At 48.0% G+C, this 17325-nt stretch overlaps 1 protein-coding gene across 1 annotated transcript; it reads right to left on the bottom strand.

Moving 5' to 3' along the window:
- Positions 1–4723: 4723 nt before the first annotated feature.
- Positions 4724–17319, bottom strand: TADA1 (transcriptional adaptor 1). The gene is made up of 8 exons (XM_015869376.2): positions 17209–17319; positions 17027–17118; positions 16174–16239; positions 10715–10812; positions 8442–8651; positions 7322–7473; positions 6037–6199; positions 4724–5182 (listed from the first exon to the last, which is right to left on the bottom strand). The coding sequence occupies exons 1-8, from the start codon at positions 17280–17282 to the stop codon at positions 5030–5032; spliced, it is 1008 nt and encodes a 335-aa protein (XP_015724862.1). The 5' UTR covers positions 17283–17319; the 3' UTR covers positions 4724–5029.
- Between the last annotated feature and the right edge of the window lie 6 nt (positions 17320–17325).

Here is a 17325-nt window from a genome sequence, read left to right as displayed (position 1 = left end):
GTGAGTTTGAGTGTGGTGTGAGTGGGAGACTTGGATATTGTGAGTGTGGAGAGTATGAGTGTGAGTGGGGAGGACTGGAGGGCGATTAGAAGGGGGAGAGGAGGAGGGGGGGATTGGGGAGGAAAGGGGGAGGAATGGGGGGGGGGGGTTGAGTGGGAGGACAGGGGGGCTGAGGGGGCAGGAGTGGGGGGGGAATGCGAGGAGGGGAAGGGTGAGTGATGAGTGTGGGAGTAGGTGGCAGAGTGAGGGTGAGAGGCAGCACTCACTCTCACACAAAACCAGGTTGACCAGGTTGGACGGGGCCCTGGGCAACCTGATCTAGTAAAGGCATATGTTTGGTGGCCCTGCTAGGCAGGGGGGTTGGAACTACATGATCCTTGAGGTCCCTTCCAACCCGGGTCATTCTGTGATTCTGTGAAAAGTGTTTGTCTTTTCCTCTTCTGTTCCTCCCAGCCGTGTGCAGGTGGCCTGAAGACTCAAATAATGCAAACTGTCCCCATCTTGCTCAAGTGGGGTAAGAGGGACTAGACCCACTGAAACCAGCAGTAAAACGCAAGGCAGAGGGTGCAGCACATGGCTGGAGGGAGACGTGGGCATGTCCTCAGCCTGGCCAGCAGTGCCCATGGTGAGTGGCAGCTTCCCACGCACTGCCACATCCAGCCCAATATCTGCCATGCCGTGACTTAACTGAGCTCTGTTTCAAAACCCACAGCCCATACATGTAGCTCCTTAGGCTGTGTTTTTATTGGCGGCTCCAGGAACACAGTATGAGGAACCTGCAGCACTGCACACAGTGGGAAGGGAATGCAGTGTTCTCACCCACTCATTCAATCCCTTCTGCCACTGCCGTGCCATTTTCCTTTGGGAACAAGGATGCTGAAGACAGCAGGACCACAGCAGCTGTTTTGGAAACAAGGTGCCTGCACTCGGGTGCAGCATGAGCTCTCCTTGAGTGCATCAGCAGTGCTGCCTTTGCAGCATGTGGGAGTGAAACCGAGCAATGCGAAGCAAAGGGATAACACAGCTGCTCAGCCCATCCAGTGTGGGCCAAGGAAGGGAGCCATGTCTCAGCAAGGCATGGAGCACAGGCTGCTCCATGCAGCACTGCAGTGCTGTAGAGCAGGAACAGGGCCAGCTACTGAGCGGTAGCCGAGGAGACACAGCCACAGGAGGGAAGCACAGAGCTGCAACACAAAAGAAAACGAGAGGTGAGGTGCTGGCAGAAGCAGCCCAGAGGAGCTGGAGGTGCCCAAGGCCAGGTTGGGCAGCCTGATCTGGTGGTGGGGGCAGTCAGCTCAGGGCAGGGGGCTGGAACTGTGAGAGCATTAAGGTCCCTTCCAAGCCAAGCCATTCTGTGATTCTATGGAAGCCCACTAAAACCCACAACAACATTGTTATCTAAACAACAACCCTGTAAGTCACGAGTGGATGAGGGTGGGGAGAAAGCTGGTGGGTGAGCATTAGTCTGAAACCAAAACTTAATCTGCTACCAGGCTTGAAAAACAAACAAATATGACAACTCGAAACAATCTTCTGGTGAATATTTTGGAGAAAGTGAGGGCAGAGGTAACTAAAAAGCAGGTTGATCTGCCTTGTGATTTCTTTCTGGTGGGAAAATAGCATTTCTAATAAGAAATGAAAGTTTCAGTGGAAAACATCTGAAATGCTGCTTTTCCCAACAGCAACACGCGAGATTATCTGCTGCCATCAGCATTTCACACAGTTTAATAACAAAGCACAAATATCTGATAAACAAGTCCTTAGTTCACAGCAACACCTCCCCCCTGCTGGCTCTGCCAAACCCTGCCTGGAAGATCCGCTCCTCAGACAGACAGAACTGCCCTGGGAGACTGCTATTGTCCAGCAGACAAATAGAAAGCCTTCAAGCAGGCTTACCTACATCAGCTGCAGCAGGGTGACAACACTGCAAGGTGCTAGGAAGACTCCTTAGCCAGGGCCAAGCCACCATGTAGGATGTAACAGCACCTTACCATATAGCACGTGGCAGGAGGCACAGGGAAGAATGAGGAAAAGGGGTGACAGCTGGTACTTGGATAGGAAACGTGGCCACAGCACTCTAGAACAAGAGCTGAAGGTCATCATAGCGCTTTAAAAGGTCGTGGGTTGCTCCATGGCACAACCAGTGGCCCTCCTTTGTATGCAAAGGTGGCCTGGCTCCCCTTGTCTTTCCGCTTATCAAATGGGAGTTTCAGAAGCGGCGTGTCATTGCACAGAAACAGATATCTGATTCCGGGCACTTTTAAATGCAACAAAGACATAGAAAACCCCTCCAACAGGAAGCTGGTTTCAGAAATTCAAATGGAAACAATGCTTTAATAATAGTTAGCCCTTTTATAACACACAGCAGTCAAGGCAGTCATTGAGCTGATGCCCGTCCTCTTTAGCCATGAGCCCTGCAGCACCACTCAGACACCAGTCCAGAGGTGGCCAGGTGAGCCCTCAAGCATCTTCCTGGCCAGCCAGCAGCAAAGGGAAGGGCAGCATCTTTCAACATACTGTATCCCCACTGTTACAGGAAGGCCAGCACTTCAACAGGAGACCCAGGGACAGCTTGACTCAAACACAAAACCCTTTTAACTCACACGGCCCTCAGACAGAATAAACAAATACAGGCCTCTGGTGCTTCACTTGAGCATCCTCAGGCTCCAAAGAGTCTATGAGTATGAAAATCCCACCAGCCAGATGCTATCTAGAGACATAAATTCATTTCCTGCCAATAAGTTAATAAAAAAAATAGAGCTTCACTTGCATAAAGCACTTCTCAGTGAAAAGATTACACATACAGTTTGATTCATCCAGTTAAAATTCTACTTCAGCCTGTTATGAGCTAGGAAGAAAAGGAAACATGATCTGATTAGGACCTCAGCCTCCTTGGAGGGACATGAGCCTCCCAACCTATGAAACAGGGCTGACAATTTCCTTATTTAAGCTTTTTTTGTGCAGCAGGTGTCCCAGTTAACCTGCTTTCTATATCACGGAACTGATGACTCAGCTCTTCAGAACAAGAGGCTCTGTCTGCAGAGCTTCTTCTAGCACATACAAACAAAAGAGAGAACTTCTGCCATGTCTCACAATGTTTTGGAACTCACTTGTGATGCTCTCAGAAGCTCCCTGCTCCCTTCAGACCTGAAATCCTCACAGCTGCCACAAAGTTTCTAGCAAACAAACTCAATGCTTTCATTTTAAACCAGAAACAACAATTATGTGGGAAATCCCCCTCCCACACTCCAGAGCCTGTAGCTAGGGTAGCTCTTTGGGTAGCTAGACCTCGCCATATACAGCTATATAGGATCAGCGTTGCTTTTAAGATCTATAATGTAAAAGTCACTGGGGTAAACTTAAGATAAGCACACCAAGCCAGTTCAGATGGAGCCCTCAAATACACAAAAATGGCAGCACAGAGTAGGGGACCAAAACAAGCCTTCATTCTCCTCCCTCCCACTGCCTTCTTGCTCAACTCCACACTGCCCTACCTCAATAAGTACAACCTACAATTGCAGAGCTGCTCTCAATCTGCCAGGCCATACTTAGTTCTCCACTGTTGCCTTTCCCAGCTTCTCCATGATCCTGAAGTGGATCAAGACGGGAGCTGCTGACATCTGTACAGACACTGCCTCTTGCTATGCCTAAATCCAGTGCACATCCCCGAAGAGGATGCAGGAGAACCACCTGCACAGCTCCCTGCTGCAGCTCTCATCTAACATAAGCACAGTCACATGGTTCGTGAAATGAAGTTATAGGCAGGTAACCAAGAAAAACACACCCTCCTCAGCTCTCAAAGGTGCAACAGCAAAGGAAACTGCATGGGAAAGGGAGAAGATTACAGTTCTGTTTCAAATACTTTCCAAAGGAAAAGCAGACTGGAGAGGATCCAGAAGTTTCCTCTTCCATTTTCTCCTTGAGGAAGCCTTTCCAATTCCACTGTCCAGATGGTACAACAAGAACAAAGATTCACATGATATTTCAGCAGATATGTGCGTAGGTATGGTTAAAAACACAGTGTATTGACTTCTAACACGAGAATGCTTAACATCCCTTCATAAGCCCATTCTGTTTGGCACCTGAAGAGCACAGAGATGACAGAGGAGACAGTAATGCACCTGAAACACCACATGCAGAGTCCACTCCTTTAATACAGCCTGACCTGAATAACTCCCTGCAAAGTTAAGACTGAATTTGCTATCTCATCTCAGGGATGGAGAAGCTGCTTGCTGGGATGTCTGAACCCTTAGCTGTACTGACAGGCACAGAGGCTGCTTCTTTCCCTAAGAGCAGACAGCTTCTGGAACGTTTGAACACAACTACCCTAAAACAGGGATTAGAGAAGGACTGGGCTGATGGAAAAACACTACCCAGCACCCCGATTTTACTGCTTATTTAGCAACTAGTGAGAGATCCCTGTGACAGCCACTGCTCATCTTTCATGTTTTGTGGTTCAAAACAACTCAGAAGACAGGCTAGAAAAGATTGTCCCTTTTTTTACCTTGTTTTCTCATCTTCTGATCTGAAGTTTCCCCAGCATGTCAGTTTACACAATAGCACAACTGCTTCCACTTAAAAGAATGGAAAGGATCCCACCAACCGCAAGAGAAGCTGGACAAGGTTCAGGCAGGCTGAACTCGGAAGGAAAACTACCCCCATGGGGGATGGTAAGGAGATGGTTATCACATTCACAATTAGACACACACACACACACACACTATTCAGAACCAATTCTTTACACCCTCACATTTATTTTTCTTAAAAAACAAAAAGAAAAAAAAAAAGCAGTATTTGCAAACAAATCTCATCCCTCCTTCCCCATTCAGTGGGATTGCTGCAAGCACTCCATGGCACACAACTCTCGGGAAGCAGAGAGTGTACCACCTACATTACCTCAGTAGTATTTCCATAGGAAAAGCCGACTCCTAACTTAGGTCTTCCTTGAAGCATAGGAAGGGGAAGCATCCCAGCATCAAGTCCAAGGAACAGCACGGCAGTCATCAAAGGCCTGACGTGGCTGCCAGCTCTAGCAGAGTAGAAGGCCCTCCTTTGCTGCCAGGCGCTGGCGGTGGATCTTATCCTGCTGTAGTTCCTCATGGTTTGGATGCCAGAGTTTCATGACAATCCTCTCAATGTTCAGGGCGTAGACAGTGTGTGCAGGAATAACTTCCTTATGTACCTAGAGGTGAGTTAGAAAGAAAACTTCATGCTTTCATACTCATTTCCCTGTGTTGCCCACAGAAGAACCTGCAAGATGATCAGAGCCAGCCCTGCAGAGCAGGAACACGGGCTGTCACATGCATGGAGAGCTGTAACCTGCCAGCACAGCACAGTCTGTTATGTCACTTTGTAATGGAGCAGCAGGGTAATGAAGTCTTCATTTGCTCCAAAAATACACAGAATACAATTCTTAAAATTCTGCCTCTGTGGCCTTGAGACAAAAACCTCAAGGCCTGCTCACAGTAGTAACGAGCACAGTGTGAGAAGAGGGGGTGAAATTTCCTCACAGCCAGCTTCAGGCATTCAAATGATGCCGGGCCTCAGCGCTGCCAGAGAGGGACCCACAGACAGGCATCTCCGGAGGGAAATTCACCCACAGCACCTCAGATGCCTCCCCAGGGCTGAGGCAGACACAGGTAACCCACTGCAACAGCCTGCACACCACGATCCAGTATTCTTCTAAGCACCCATGTGGAACACAGAGGAAAAAGGGACATGCCAGGAAGGTCACTCTGCTGCATTCATGTCAAAAGAGGAAGCGTTCTCATGTAGAGACAGGGATTTCCTCATCAATTCTCTGACCAAGCAGGACAGAACAGGCATTAAACCATGAAGTGACTGTGTTACCTGTTCCCTAATAGTGGGAGCAAGTCAAAGCCAAATAACTGTAAGTTTGAGGGGAAAAGAAGGAAACTGACTGTGGGAGGATGAAATCAAACCCCTCTCTGTGCACATAAACCAAATCACAGAGTGGTAGCTGATACTCAGGACGGCACCGCCCCATGTCACGACAGTGTGATGCGAAGAGCTTACCTGTAACGCCTCAAATAGGTCATACATGTTCACTGGAGGGAGGGATGCTGGCAAAGTATCCCCAGCGCACGCCAGCAGTAGCGCTGCCTGCTGCTCTGCATCATCAGGTGGGGGCTGAGGGGCTACACTCTGGCCAGCAGAAGGCGTCACACAGGTTGGAGGGCTGCAGACAGCAAGCAGTAAAACCTTTCAGTCGTGAAAGCAACACTAGCTTTGGTGGTAACACAGCAGGGGCTCAGCCCCAGGGTTTGCTTTTCTGTATTTGTTAATTTAGCCTTTGCGTATGTGAAATTCTATCAGCCCAAATTAAAATCTCTCAAAACAAAGAGCTTAATAAAAACAACACAAACTGAACTTCAGCATGCCTCAGACCTGCTTTGTAACTGATCGTGAGTTGGTAACCTTTGGTATTCGCAACCGGTAGTTTCCACCCAGCCTAAAAAATTAAGGCACCCACAACATTCAATTGAAAGACATTATCTGTTAGGCAGAGTTGTTTGGAATGGATTCCATTTGTGGTACCATAACCAAATCTTAGAACACCCACGACCTCCTGTCAAATGCTAAAAGCTCTGTCATGGACAAACAACTGCCTCACCATACACACACACTGCCTGACACACGGCGTATGTTGTCTGAAACTGAGACTCTGCAAAACCAGATGAGCTCAAAGCTCTGCAAGTGGAAGGACCTGCAGAGGAACCATTAATACACGTGGACACAAGAAATGACAGACTGCAGCACCTCAGAAGTCCTTCACCTGCATCTCAGCCTTATGGCATAACAGCAGTACCCAAACCTCTGCCCTGCTGCTTTCACAGTATGTGAAAGCTAAACACCGCAGTTAGCAGATTCCACTCAGTCAGAAGAAAAACCAAAGTGAGTAACTTCAGGACTAGCAAATCGCATTTGAAATTAACAGCGTGCTGAAAGCTCCTTACCACTCAAATTGTTGTGAGCAACAATACTGCTCCTTCTGCCCACAGACCTCTTCCCTGAGACCAGAAGAACTCCTGTGTCACTCGCTTCAAGCGATAATTAATAACAGGGGGTCACCTCCATAAACTGATAAGGTAGCGAGGAAGAGAGACTTAACATTATCCTGAACTCTGCTGCTGAAAAATCCCCACATCCTGCCTCCCTGTTCAGCATACGGAGCCCTGCTGCTTTCACAGCTGAACACCATTAACAGAGCCCACTAAGTGGGAATTAAAACTGAACAACACAGTAACATCAGGACTAGCAAACTACACTTGAAACTAACAGTGTGCTGAAAGCTCCTTACCACTCAATTAAATTGTTATAAGCAACAACGCTGTTCTTCAGATAAGGCTGAGGGTTAACATTGCTTCCAAAGGCGTATTTGAAGTGGCCATCTCTCAGCCGATAGGCTTTTCGTCTGGATATGACAGATGTCAGAATGTCCTTAAGATGGTTCTGGAATTAAAAACATTCTTGTTAAGCGTGCTGATAAACTCATCCTACCCACCTACAGCTCAGAGAAGTCCATCATTGACTGACAAGACCTGTTCTGCCATAACCCACGAGGAGCTAAAGACAACACGTGGGCAGGCAGTGTTTTCACTTCACCACCCGATACGAGCTGGATACAAAGAACATGGCTCTGCATTTTAAAGCAGTTTGCAGGCTAATACACGATGCACTACTTCAAATGTCACAAAGAGGTTTCTTAAATGCTAGGAAATTCCCAGCCTGATCCCTTTCAAGGGTTCAGATTTTATACTTTGCACTAAATGTGCTCATACTGAAATACTGGCTTTAAAACTACAGTGAAAAGGCACACATTTTTTCAGGCTGTTGAGGTGTCTGGAAGCTGCTGGAGAAACAGCTGTCTGGGACTGCTTCCTAGTTTGACCTCACTCCCAGACAGGGAACCGAGGCTGACATCCACACCACAGCTTGGGGAAGCAATCCCCAGAGAGCTGCCTAACAGCTGCACCATGTGGGCCTGACTGGTAAATGTCTGGTAACACCATGGCTGGCCAACAGCTCCAGCAGACAGTTCATGCAAGCACTGTCTGATTCTGCTACTTCCACGCCAGATATCTTCACATGCAATGGATTTGTTTTAAATCAAACTCCTTAAGAAGGTGCCATCCTGTTTTCAATGATGGGAACAGCATTTTCCAAACTAGCTACTCAAGTGTACCCAGAGCTGTTCATAGGCAAGCAGTCCATAATTAACCCTCACAAACACCAATCCAGTAGGTTACTATCTCCAATGGTACAAATCCCTCCGATTCCAGTCTTACTCCTCCTGAGGCAAGCTGGACAATCAAAGCAGCATGACCCCATCTTCAGTGAGGGATGCTGCCCCATACTGCACACAGAGACTTCTGCTGCTGGTGTGATGGGAACACCAGGGCTGCACAGCCCAGTCTCACCTCCACAGCATAAACCACAGCTGTCACCGCATCCTCTGTGACGTTGTCCAGCCCGTGCTCATACGCAGTTACGATCATCCTTCCTTCTAGCTGGCCACGCGTAGGAAGCATCATGGTATGGGAGCACAACTTCAAGTCGTCATCCTCCTGAGGATCCTTGGCCACAAACTGCTGAGCTCCAGACAGTGGATTCTGAGGCTGGAACCGGTGCTGTGATCAACACAGTAAGAGAGTGTAAGATGATGCTTACTTGGTCAGGCCTCAGTTCACCTTGTGGACAAAATGTGTTCAACATTTACTCTGTTCCACCCACCTGCTCGACTCACTCCATTTCCCTGCAAGTCTCCAGCATGGCCAGTCACTGCCCCTCTTACCTCTGTTCACATCGCACAGCCCAGTGATGACTCTACTGGACTTTCACATTTTTCACTCACTTCTTTGTACGTTGCAGAGTTCTCATCTATCTACTTAGTCATTTCTTGTACAGAAGCCCTCTGACATTAGCTAAAAATACACCCTATTGTCTACCAACTGTACAGTCTCCTACCAAGAATCAACATAGTGATTTATGTGATTTATCTGATTAAGTGATTCTTACTCATCTTAAAAGAATAAGGATTTAACTACAACAGCAGATTCCAACACCCTAAGCAGAGCTGGGTAACTGTGCAATCAGGTTCAGAGAAGACTATAGCCAATGAGATTACTTCAGGACTGAGTCCATTATTTAGGGACAGAATAGCACAGAACTTGAGCTCACACCTTCCCCTCAACTATCCAGGACACCAACCAGTGGCCATGGAATAAACATTGCCATGAGGCTCTTATGAGGAATCATGACAAAAGCATGTTTGACATATAAACAATGAATATACAGCACAGTGGATTTCTCACATCTTGGTTTCAGGAGAGGAAAAGGGACCTTCTTTATTCAAAGGACAGTGTGGCATTTAACTCAGAGTGAGAAACCAATCCACCCACCAGCAATGCGAAAGCAGGGCTCTCTCACAGTAATTTGGAGGACTTAAGCTTTCATTACAGGAAAGCTTTGAGCGTGGAAGGGGAAATGGAAAAAAAAGAAAAGGCCTTCCAAATGTAAGCATTTCTAAGAGGAATGTATCTTGGGAACTGGAATTAAGCTGTGGTCTTTCCTACCGTTACACTGATCAGTGAGGAAACATCGTGGCACTTAAGAGTAAGTTAAGAGTATCACACTGATAAGACACAAGCCCCTTAAAATACACTCTATGCAGTACTTGCTGTAAGACATCCTGGTAACACTCATACACTTGCATAAATACACAGTAAAAACATGGTGTAACGTAGGGATGTTCAAGCAAAACAAATTCCACTTGCACATGTGGACACTCCTCCACCTGCTACGAAAAAGTCACGGTGAAGTGTGAAAACAGAAGGTAACATGGGTTACTATATCCACTCAGGCCATAGCTGTGAAAAATGCAGAATACTTTCATAGCTTCTAAATACAATGAGCCCCCAGCTGCACTCGCAGCCCTCTGAAACATGGGTCTCTACAGCACACACATAAAGCCCAAATAATGCACCTAGAGGTGTGGTACACACTCTCTGGCTGAGCCAAGCTAACTTCTCACAGTGGTGAGAGGCCTAACACAACCACCTTTCCCCCTGCACCCACCTACATGCCTTCCTTTGCACTGACCTCAACACCCATCCAACCACAAGGAACGCTGATCCAGCTGAGTAAGTCAGCAAGAAAAACCTGGGAGTTTTTATTTGGTTGGTTTGGGGTTTTTTGCTTGGTTAGTTTTCTGCCTTGTCAGAGAGGTGAACTGGATCAATGTGCGGTCAGACACTTGACGAAGCCACTTCACAGACACTCTCCCTTTCAGTAAACTTAATTCTGTTCCAACAGACCTACCAAAGGAATGCTTTGCTCCTCCTTCCGACCATACAGAATCCTGCAGGATGGAGCATACAAAGAAGCAATTCTGCTTGAGGATAGCCATGAACTCACTGCTTCTTCAAGAGTTCAAACAGGCGTGTGAAGATGATGTAACAGAGAACGTGGAAGATACATGAAAGATGGACCTAAGAGTTACTACGTTGACCACAGAGTTGCTCTCTGTTAGTTCCTGAAATACAGGCAGCAGTAGCTCCCAGCTCCTGTGACACACATCATCAATATGGCGTGGCTCCATCATTCTTTGGCAGTAAGAGCAGTGATGCTGTGCACAGCAGCCCACCCCCACAGTATTGCAGTAACCCAGAACCGTTTGGCTGCGAACACTTACATCAAACTTCTGCCGCACTGATGAAATCTTTTTCTTCCCTTTGGGTTTTCCAGGTTTGGTTGCAGAGCCACCTGGCCACGGCAGAGATCCAGCACCTTCTGTAAGTGGCAAAAAAGAAAGTCTGACAGGTTTCACCAATTTAGGGCCAGGATGTCACTGTGCACATAGAAAAGCCCTTCATATGTTTAGCCCCCAGTTAAGCCACAACTCCAGCCCAAGAGCCACAAGCCAGAGGAAGTATTTCTTTTGCTGTGCTACTTTTGGCTATCCACCCCTCCTTTGGGAGATGCCATAGCTCTGGGCTGCACCTCACAAACCCCAACCCTCTGGCTGCACCATAACCCAAACCCAATGGTCATGGCCCAAAGACAGGAGTTCTTTGGGAATAATGCTTTCAGCAGCCTTCCCCTTCATTGGCTTTTGCCAGGCTGATGCACTCATGACCTGCACACAGCAAAACCCAATGGTGGCAGCCTCCAAGAAAAGTCACAAGGAAGGAGCAAGGCGTTTGTTCCATCAGGAAGACAGCATATCTCTGTGGACCAGCTCCAGACAGATGCTAACCAGCAGGACAGAGCCACCTGGTCTCTCTACCTGCCCCTACAGCTTTCCATCAGCTCTAGCAAGCCTTGACTTGGACTCATGTTAAACATTAAGGCTCACTGTTCACATTATGCTGAAAGGGAAAGGAGAGGCTGCAAAGGCTGATGTGTCCAGAAGCAGAACAACACCAGTGTAAAGGGTGATTGCAAACAGATGAAGGAAGAGTGAGCAGCACTAATACAAAACATAAGTTTGGCCCAGAAATCCACCACATACTGTTTGATGGGAAAAGCCACAGCAGGTCAAACCACATCCCAAAAACCACACAGCTCTTGGCAAGGACAGCAAGGCGCTGGGTTCCCACACACAGGTTTACAGGATCTGCAAGCTATTCCTTTGACTACACTGCAGCATAAGACAACCTTGCACTGGATGTCCACGTTTTCACTGATAGAAAAGTAGCTCTTCCTGCAACCAAAAGCCTGGACAGCCCTCTTGTGGCTACAGCAGCAGCCTATGCATTCAGTGTGCAGCGTTCTCCCTTGGCTCTGCATAGAGAACACCTTTTCCTCTTGAGCTGTGAGCCAAGCATGCCCTACAGTGGGGTCCCTGCCCAGCTCCAGGAGCTCAGACCATTCAGCTCTGACACAGAGGGCTGCTGACAGGTAGTGCCATACCCACAAAGACATCACATTCCATCACCAAGCAGAGGAGAAGACACAGCAGCCATCCCATAGCTGGCCAACTGACGAGCAAGAGTGTAGTGCTCTCTAATAGGGCTTGAAGGATCAGGCTAAACAGTATTCAGATGAAGCTTATGAATGGTCAACTGCTAAGATGAGGTTAGAAGCAACCCACACACAGAGATGGTGTACCATCCCCTTAAAGCTTACCTACATCCAATGAGTGAGCTGAAAAGCAACACTACAACAAAACTTGTGAAAATCCAACCACCAACGGTAGGTAGCTAAAAAGTAATAAAGAGATTCTCTCCAGAAATCAAAGCTGGTGTCACTGTTTGTTACTACAGCGTCATAGTAGGGTTGGAAAACACCACAGGCAATCACATCAAGGACCCCTCTTTCCCTTCATCACAATCTCACAGCTTATGTTCTAGGATCCATCTGAGGTGATGCTTCTGATCTCACAAAATGCTTTGCTTGCTCTTTACAGACAAGTCACTTCCCCTCTTCCTTAGAATTCAAAGAATGGTTTGGGTTGTAAGGGACTTGAAAGATCAGCACCTCTGCCCTCCCCAGCTCAGGCTGCCCAGGGCCCATCCACGGCCTGCAGCACCCACAGCTCTGGGCAGCAGTGCCAACACCTCACCACTCTGAATGAAACACTTCCCCCTGGCATCCAATCTAGATCTCCTCTCTTCTAGTTTCAAGCCATTCCCCCTTGTCCTATCGCTATCTGCCCATACAAAAAGTTACTCTCCCTCATGCTTATGAACTCCCTTTAAGGACTGCAGGGCCTCAATGAGGTCATCCCAGCACCTTCTCTCCTCTAGGCTAAGTAAGCTCACCTCCCTCAGCCTGTCTTCATAGGAATGACCTGTAAGCAGGGCAGAGCCCCTGCATGGGAGGGGAGGGCTGGGTGTGCTAAGGACAGACACTGCGCTTGCGACCTTTCCCCACTCCACAGCCCTTCCTACTCAAACACACAGGCCCCAAAGTTGCAACATAATCACAGCCTGTGCACTTCAAAAGGTGAATACCCCCCATTATCAAGAGCCTAGGGCAGAATTATTCCGTCTCCTTTTCTAGGTTTCCATCTTAACAAGCCTAACTAGCTCTAGATGAAGAAAGCAAAATTTCCCTCCAGTATTCTAAGAAAAGCAGCGTATGTCTTCCTGGCCACAAAGATCAAAGCTGGGTTGGTTCAGGCATCGAGTTTCAGATACGTTCGCATTTTTTATTTAATCTTGATAGTAGGAGAATCAATGTTAGCAAGCTGCAGCACCGGCTGCTGATGTGCCTTCAGAGATAAGCTGCAGTTAGCCAAGCCCTCCTTACAAGCTGCCAGGTCTCTGCAGTGACACCACCAGGCAGGGCACTGTAAGTCAGGTACTCCTGATGCAATGCAGCAGCACAGCACAGTAGGAGAGGGCAGAGACACAAGGCCACAACAGGGCCCAGCAGACAGGCATGGAAAACAACCATCCCCCTTCTCCCATCCTCCTCTGTTTGATTGTCAGGGTATGGTTTTCTGGGTTTTGTCTGTTTGTTTTAAGATCTTCCTGCAGGGACGGGGGTTGAGTCAACTACATTCCAATGACCCTTCCTCTGGTTACACCTCACATTCCTGCTTTCTTCCTTCTCCTCCCTCTTCAACTCTCTGGAGAGAAATGGAACACAATGCAAGCCCACAAGTGGGCTCACAAGTGGCAACCCTTCAAGCAGAGCTTGCGGGAAACCCTGACATAATAGAAGTTCCTGCTATCCCAGCAAGAGTTCTAAGTCTCTGATCCATCTCTTTGAAGACACAAGATGACCACTAAATAAGAGAAATCCTTCTATCACTAACTCAAGTGCTTGTAATTAAGTTTTTCCTAGTTAACATTTAGCTAAGAAACAAGGTTACAGTTCAAGTGAGCTTTGCATTAACTCAAGGAATCTCGCTAACCTGACTGCTCGTACTCAACCATCAACCAACAAGGCAGCTCAGCAAGCAAGTCCATGCAATGGCAGGAAAGGCTTTAAACAGGATTTCCCCTGAGGGAAGGAAAAAAAACCACATAAAAGCACTTCTGAAAATGCTGGCAGAGATCAGCAAAGAAATCAGCCTCTCACGCCACTTATATCAGACTTCGGATCCTCAGGGACCTGCTGTGATCTCAGTGGGAGCTGAGCAGTAATTAAATACTCTGGTCTTTCTTGTCTTCCTCTCACCCCACCACCAGGTCCCAAATGTCCTTAATTGGGGTTTGAAGCTTACACAACCAGAGTGAAGAGGTGCAAGTTGTAAGCATTGATCCCAGTTGTCACATTCACCCACTGTGCTTACAGGTCCCCAGTTACCACAAGTTATTTTTTAAACAATAACAGTTTTAAAATGTTCATTTCCTTCTCGTCCCACTTACATGAAGGTGGAAGTACACGCACCAGCATCTGCAATGGCACACCAAGTGCCTCGAGCACACTTGCATCATGTATTTGTTTCCATAAATCAGTCAGAGAGCAGCTTCTACTCAAAGCGCAGCACTGGAGGCACCCTGTTAGCTTCCCATTCTTGTAGGGACAAAAACCAGCAGGTGGCAGGTTGGCAGCTAGGGGAAAAGTGAATCTAGGCATGACATCAAGTGCTCCATTTGTACCACACCTCTGTGTCTGGACATCCAAGCTGCTGCACCACAAGCAGCAGACAGGCAAACAACAGCCCTGCCAGAGGGCAAGATGCTCCATGCGGGTTATCTCCAGGTACCTGGAACAGGCTGCAATGATCCCAGTTGGAAACAACAAAAACCCACAAAACTCCAAGAAACCACCAGCACGCAGCATCACCTGCAGAGCACAGAGCCAGTTCTCTGTGATCAAACTGAGCTTCTTCAAGCTGGCTTCTGCAGAATGAGCCTGCCTAGAAGCACAGCCACCATGTGCTAAGTGTGGTCAACTAGCACTCAGTTACACACCCTTACTGATCCACAGAAACAGGCTCTTCAAGGGCTCTGAAACAGCATCAGCTCCAATGGAAACAAGAGTCCTTGCAAGGACTTGAGATTATGAGGTTGAAGTGGGAAATAATGGGCACATGGACGGCACCTGTGAAGCACCAGGCCCAGGATAAAGCACTGGGACACTTAACCCATTCCTAGACAGCTCTGAGAAAACATTATGGCTTTTCCCAGACTGCCAAGTCTGAACTATTCAAGTCAGTAGAGATGAAGTCTGCCCAAACGACTGCAGAAACTCTGCACAGCTACATGACTGGGTAAAGAACAAGTGGAAATCCACACAGACAAGCACAGCAGCGCACACAGGAATGAATAACCCCAACTTCAGTCACACAGCAGTGCCACCAAAACAAAGATCTTGGGTTATGACCCACACTCCCGCCAGCCCAGCAATCCAAAAATCCAACCAAGTGCCAGCCAGAGCAAACTTCACCCTTACATAAAACCAAAACGTTGCTGACCCTGAACAGAACCAGCAGTTCTTCCCCCTCAAAAGCTCAGACCCAGCTACTACAGATACTTTCCACAGAGGGAAAACAGCTCTCTCAGACCTCAGCTCACCACAACTGCAACCATCTTCTCTCCTTCACCACACAGCAGTTTCATACCTTAAACTGCAACCCAACTGTCCTTCATATCAGATCTCTAAATTGACAGTTATTTTGAAGATCAAGCAGAAAATAGCTTGCCAGCCTGACAAGAGCCATTCAGAATGCTTACACAGCTAAAAAGGTTTGATATCAAAGGGGCAGAAGGTTGGACTAATTGACCACAGCTCAATTAAAAGTTAGCTGGAAGCATTCAGTAAGCACTTTTCTATCAGATGAATACTTGATTTCAAGATCAGTCAGGAAAACCCAGCTCCTCAAGATATTATCCACAAGAGAGAGGGGAACAAAGAGGGTACCACCCAGCTGAGAACACAAAGGAAACAGCAAGCAGAGCAGATCAAACACAAAGAGCATCTCCCATTCACTTTACTTTCCAGCACTCACAGCCCAACAGACGCCCAGCCTGGAAATCAAACTGACTTACCACAAACAGCAACCCAGCACATCAGCCTCTAAGAGATCAAATACAGTCACAGTGAAATCACCTGGATAACTACCTGGTTACCTTTCTGTCTGCGTGGCAAAATGAACAGGAATATTAAGGCTCCGCAAGCAGAACAGCCACATACAAAGCCCAAACACATGTGCCAAAGCTTTACTGATTAATTTTAACAAGACCTGGGACTCACCTGGTGCAGAAACCAAGATCTGGCATCGGGTAAGAATGGCCAGGAGAAAGTCGTTGTGTGAGTGGACTGCATGAAGACAGACAGCTCATTAGGAACACACTGGTGGTCACAGGCGCTGGCTCAAAGTGGGTCTCCGTGTCTCCTCACAGCCATGTTTTCACCATTCACTTAGCTACAAAGTCACAACTCCCAATATAAAGTTTTTTAAGAGGTCTTTTTTGGTTTTGTTTTTCTCTTTGCTTAACCCAGAACCTGCTGCTAGAAGGCATACAGGTGCAAGCTGGACAGCTTCTCAGTGCACCATGCACAAACCCAGCCCTAGAGCACAATGCATGGCAGCTCAGCTGCACTTAGCCAGCAACAAGGAGGCCTGGCTGCCCTCCCTCCCATACACCTTCTGGCAGCAGGGCTTAGGGTTTGGTTTAAAGGAATAAAAGAGTTAAAATAAAGACACAAGGAGAGCCAGCACTGAGAGCGGAATACTCAGTACAAGAGAGCCATGGAGTACAAGAGAGATATGGACCTGTTGGGAGGGCCAGAAAAGCGACCCAAGGGATGGAATAACCATCATAAGGAGAGATATATGGAGAGGACAAGGCTCTGGAGACACCTGAGAGCGGCCTATCAGTATGTACTGTAGGCAGCCAAGGCCATGGATGGGCTGTAGGCACTGCTGGAGCCGGGGTGTCCCTGCTCAGTGCAGGGAATGGGACCAAACGGGACCAAACGGGACCAAACGGGACCAAATGGGACCAAATGGGACCAAATGGGACCAAAATGGGACCAAATGGGACCAAAATGGGACCAAATGGGACCAAATGGGACCAAACGTCCCCCACGGCCGCTCCGTTACCGTTGTCCTGCGTGAGCAGCCGCCGCGCCTCCAGGTCGAACTCCTCCTTGCTGATCTTCTGCTTGAACCACAGCTTCAGGTTGGCCCAGTACCTGCGGGAGAGAGGTTATGGCGGCGTTATGGCGGCGTTATGGCGGTGTTACGGCTCGGCGGTGTGTGCCGATGCTGGGTGCGGCGCTCACTGTTTCACGTTCTCTCCCAGCGCCTCGCTCAGGCTCTTCTTGGCCGCCTCCAGCTCGCTCACGTAGGTCGCCATCGCCGCGGAGCACGGGAGCGCGGAAGTCGCGAAACGCCGTAAA

Source organism: Coturnix japonica, chromosome 8 (assembly GCF_001577835.2).
Source record: "Coturnix japonica isolate 7356 chromosome 8, Coturnix japonica 2.1, whole genome shotgun sequence".
In the NCBI taxonomy this organism is placed as follows: domain Eukaryota; kingdom Metazoa; phylum Chordata; class Aves; order Galliformes; family Phasianidae; genus Coturnix; species Coturnix japonica.
The sequence above is the reverse complement of the archived record's forward strand: the minus strand, read 5'-3'. Positions and strand labels throughout refer to the sequence as shown.

Excerpts from the sequence above, each read along its gene's own strand:
- TADA1 (XM_015869376.2), bottom strand. The coding sequence starts at position 17,282 with ATGGCGACCTACGTGAGCGAGCTGGAGGCGGCCAAGAAGAGCCTGAGC. Across the intron at positions 16,240-17,026 it reads GCTGCTCACGCAGGACAACG|TCCACTCACACAACGACTTT; the intron begins GTAACGGAGCGG and ends GTCTTCATGCAG. Across the intron at positions 7,474-8,441 it reads CTGTGGTTTATGCTGTGGAG|AACCATCTTAAGGACATTCT; the intron begins GTGAGACTGGGC and ends TTTTAATTCCAG.